Source organism: Penaeus monodon, chromosome 9, assembly GCF_015228065.2.
Source record: "Penaeus monodon isolate SGIC_2016 chromosome 9, NSTDA_Pmon_1, whole genome shotgun sequence".
Lineage (NCBI taxonomy): Eukaryota > Metazoa > Arthropoda > Malacostraca > Decapoda > Penaeidae > Penaeus > Penaeus monodon.
In genome coordinates, this window is record NC_051394.1 from 44,166,795 (window position 1) to 44,169,191 (window position 2,397).

General features: G+C 34.0%; 1 protein-coding gene across 1 annotated transcript in view; it reads left to right on the plus strand.

Annotated features, from left to right (window-relative positions):
- Window positions 1-1,983, plus strand: part of LOC119576737 (ionotropic receptor 25a-like) — a 28,576-nt gene extending 26,593 nt beyond the window's left edge. Inside the window, exon 19 of the mRNA XM_037924380.1 lies at window positions 321-1,983. Coding sequence (XP_037780308.1) covers window positions 321-499 — 179 coding nt within the window. The 3' untranslated portion in view covers window positions 500-1,983. The remainder of the gene's footprint in view (window positions 1-320) is intronic.
- Window positions 1,984-2,397: the final 414 nt, after the last annotated feature.

Sequence of the window (2,397 nt, forward strand, 5' to 3'; positions counted from 1 at the left end):
GATGAATAGAGAAATGGATAAAAGATAAATAAACACTACAGTAAACCTGATTACCCAAGCGAAATTAAAAAAAAACTTCCCAACACAATCTCCATAAACAAAGCAGGTTCTAACAGCAAAGCCCATTACTCAGCATAACCCTACACAAATAAGAAATAGAAATAAAGAAAATTAAAATAAAAAATATAAAAAGCAACAACAAAACAACATTACCCAAAATAACCTTAAAAAAAAACACTAATAATTAGAAAGAAAAAAAAAAAGAAAAAATTAAAAAATATAAATAGAGAAAATATTTAATCAATTCTATACAATTCCAGGTGGGGTCTTCATCGCCACACTAATAGGCCTAGCCCTGGCCATGATCGCCTTGGCAGCCGAGGTCATGTACTACAAGCGCAGTCCAAACAAGGTCACGGACATAACACCCAAAATGGCGCTCAAAATGGCACCGGGAAAGGACCACGTTTCCCGAATTAATGTGACGCCCGTGTACTGATGGGGGCGTGGAGCCTGGGACCCGTGTTGCTCCGTCTTTCTCTTCTTTGTTTTGTGCAATATTGAGGATGTATGAGTTGCATCACCATCATGTATATCAATGTCTTTTTTTTAACGATTGTGATACTGATTATTTAAATTTTTGTTACTGATATTCTTGTTATATGGTTAATGTGGATATTATTATACTCATATAATTATGGTTCTAAAATAATGTGTTTGATAACTAATATGACTGCTGTTAATCACTTTTGTTACTATTCCAATTCCATAATTAACATTATTACAGTCACCATTCTTATTCTTTTAAAAACAAGTTTCTTTCCAACTTATGATTATCGAAAACTATTATTATTACCAATACTGATACTGTGATTGATTATCGTTATTATCGTTGTCGTTATTCTGTAATCACTACTGATACTACTTTCCTCATCAAGATCATCACGGCTACCATAATTATCATTCATATCACCCGTATTATTATCATTATTGTTATCCTTTTGTGCTCTAAGAAGCCTTCAGTTTACTTGTGTTATTAACTGCAGAAGTTCCAAGTGTTAAGCCGGTTGTATACCACTAGTCTTTATAGTGACCGATATCACATTTTAAGCAAATTGGTATATTGCACTTGATGATAAACTTAATGTACAAATTAGAGGTAGTGAATAGAAAATAAATAAAACAGGTAAAACTAATATTAGAGAAAATATCTCATATAATCAATCTATATTATAATTCACGGATCTTTTATGATGAACTTCAACAAAAAATAAACTGAAAACATCCATGAATCTCTTTGGTAGATAGTCTTATTTTATGTCAACGAATTCATATGAAATAACAATAGCAGTATCCAAAAACAGAATACAATTTATAATGAGTGTAGGGTAATAAATAGCAATGTCCCATTCTAAAAAAGGCACAAAAGTACATGTGCTAGAATTCACAGATCCAGCACATCACAAGCACAAAGTATACATTAGGAATGATCTCTCATGCGAACAATCAAGTACCTGTGATGCACTCTCTCGACCTATGTCTGACTAATGCAAATAGGTCGCACATTGGAAGGAAAGTAGGAGCTTAATCTTAATGCCTGTTTTAGACCCAGGAAAGTTCATGCTGTGTCGACCCGTCCCACAAGATAAAATGTTTTAGTTACCCTTGGATAATCCGTTTTCTTTTGTCTTGCCTTTCATGATATTTCTGTCACGAAAATGTCGAAATGTAAATGACAATATCTTCATGGAATTCTTTGTCAGGTTTATATTAGAATTCAACCGTAAATTTGTCGGTCTATATTATAGGCACATATATAATCTGCCAATCATGTTAATAAAACCCAGTGTGAAACAGACATAGGATTAGTAATGGTTAGGATAGAAATATGTTCTATGAGCATCTTTGGGTGATTTACATTGCATACAGTTCTTCTTGTCAATGTTGAAAAGTGACAGTGAATAATGTCACATACACACACACACACACACACACACACACACACACACACACACACTCACACACACACACACACACACACACACACACACACACACACACACACACACACACCACACGCACACGCACACGCACACACACATACATATATTGCATATGAGTATAAATGGAGTATTTTCAAGTTACCGACTGTAAACGCAATAGATATTCAGTCAACTCATAAGAAACTCACAAAGTGTCCTTGGTCTTTTTAAAATGTGGATCCAATACGTGAGTGTATCATCATATTCGCAGTTTCCCATGTACTATTGGGGATTTAGCAAGACTAGTATGTAGGGTATGATGTACACATTGTATATTATCACACAAAATATATGTGTACTACCATTCACTGTCATTATTGTCCTCTACCAGAATGCCTTCGGATGAATATTTAAA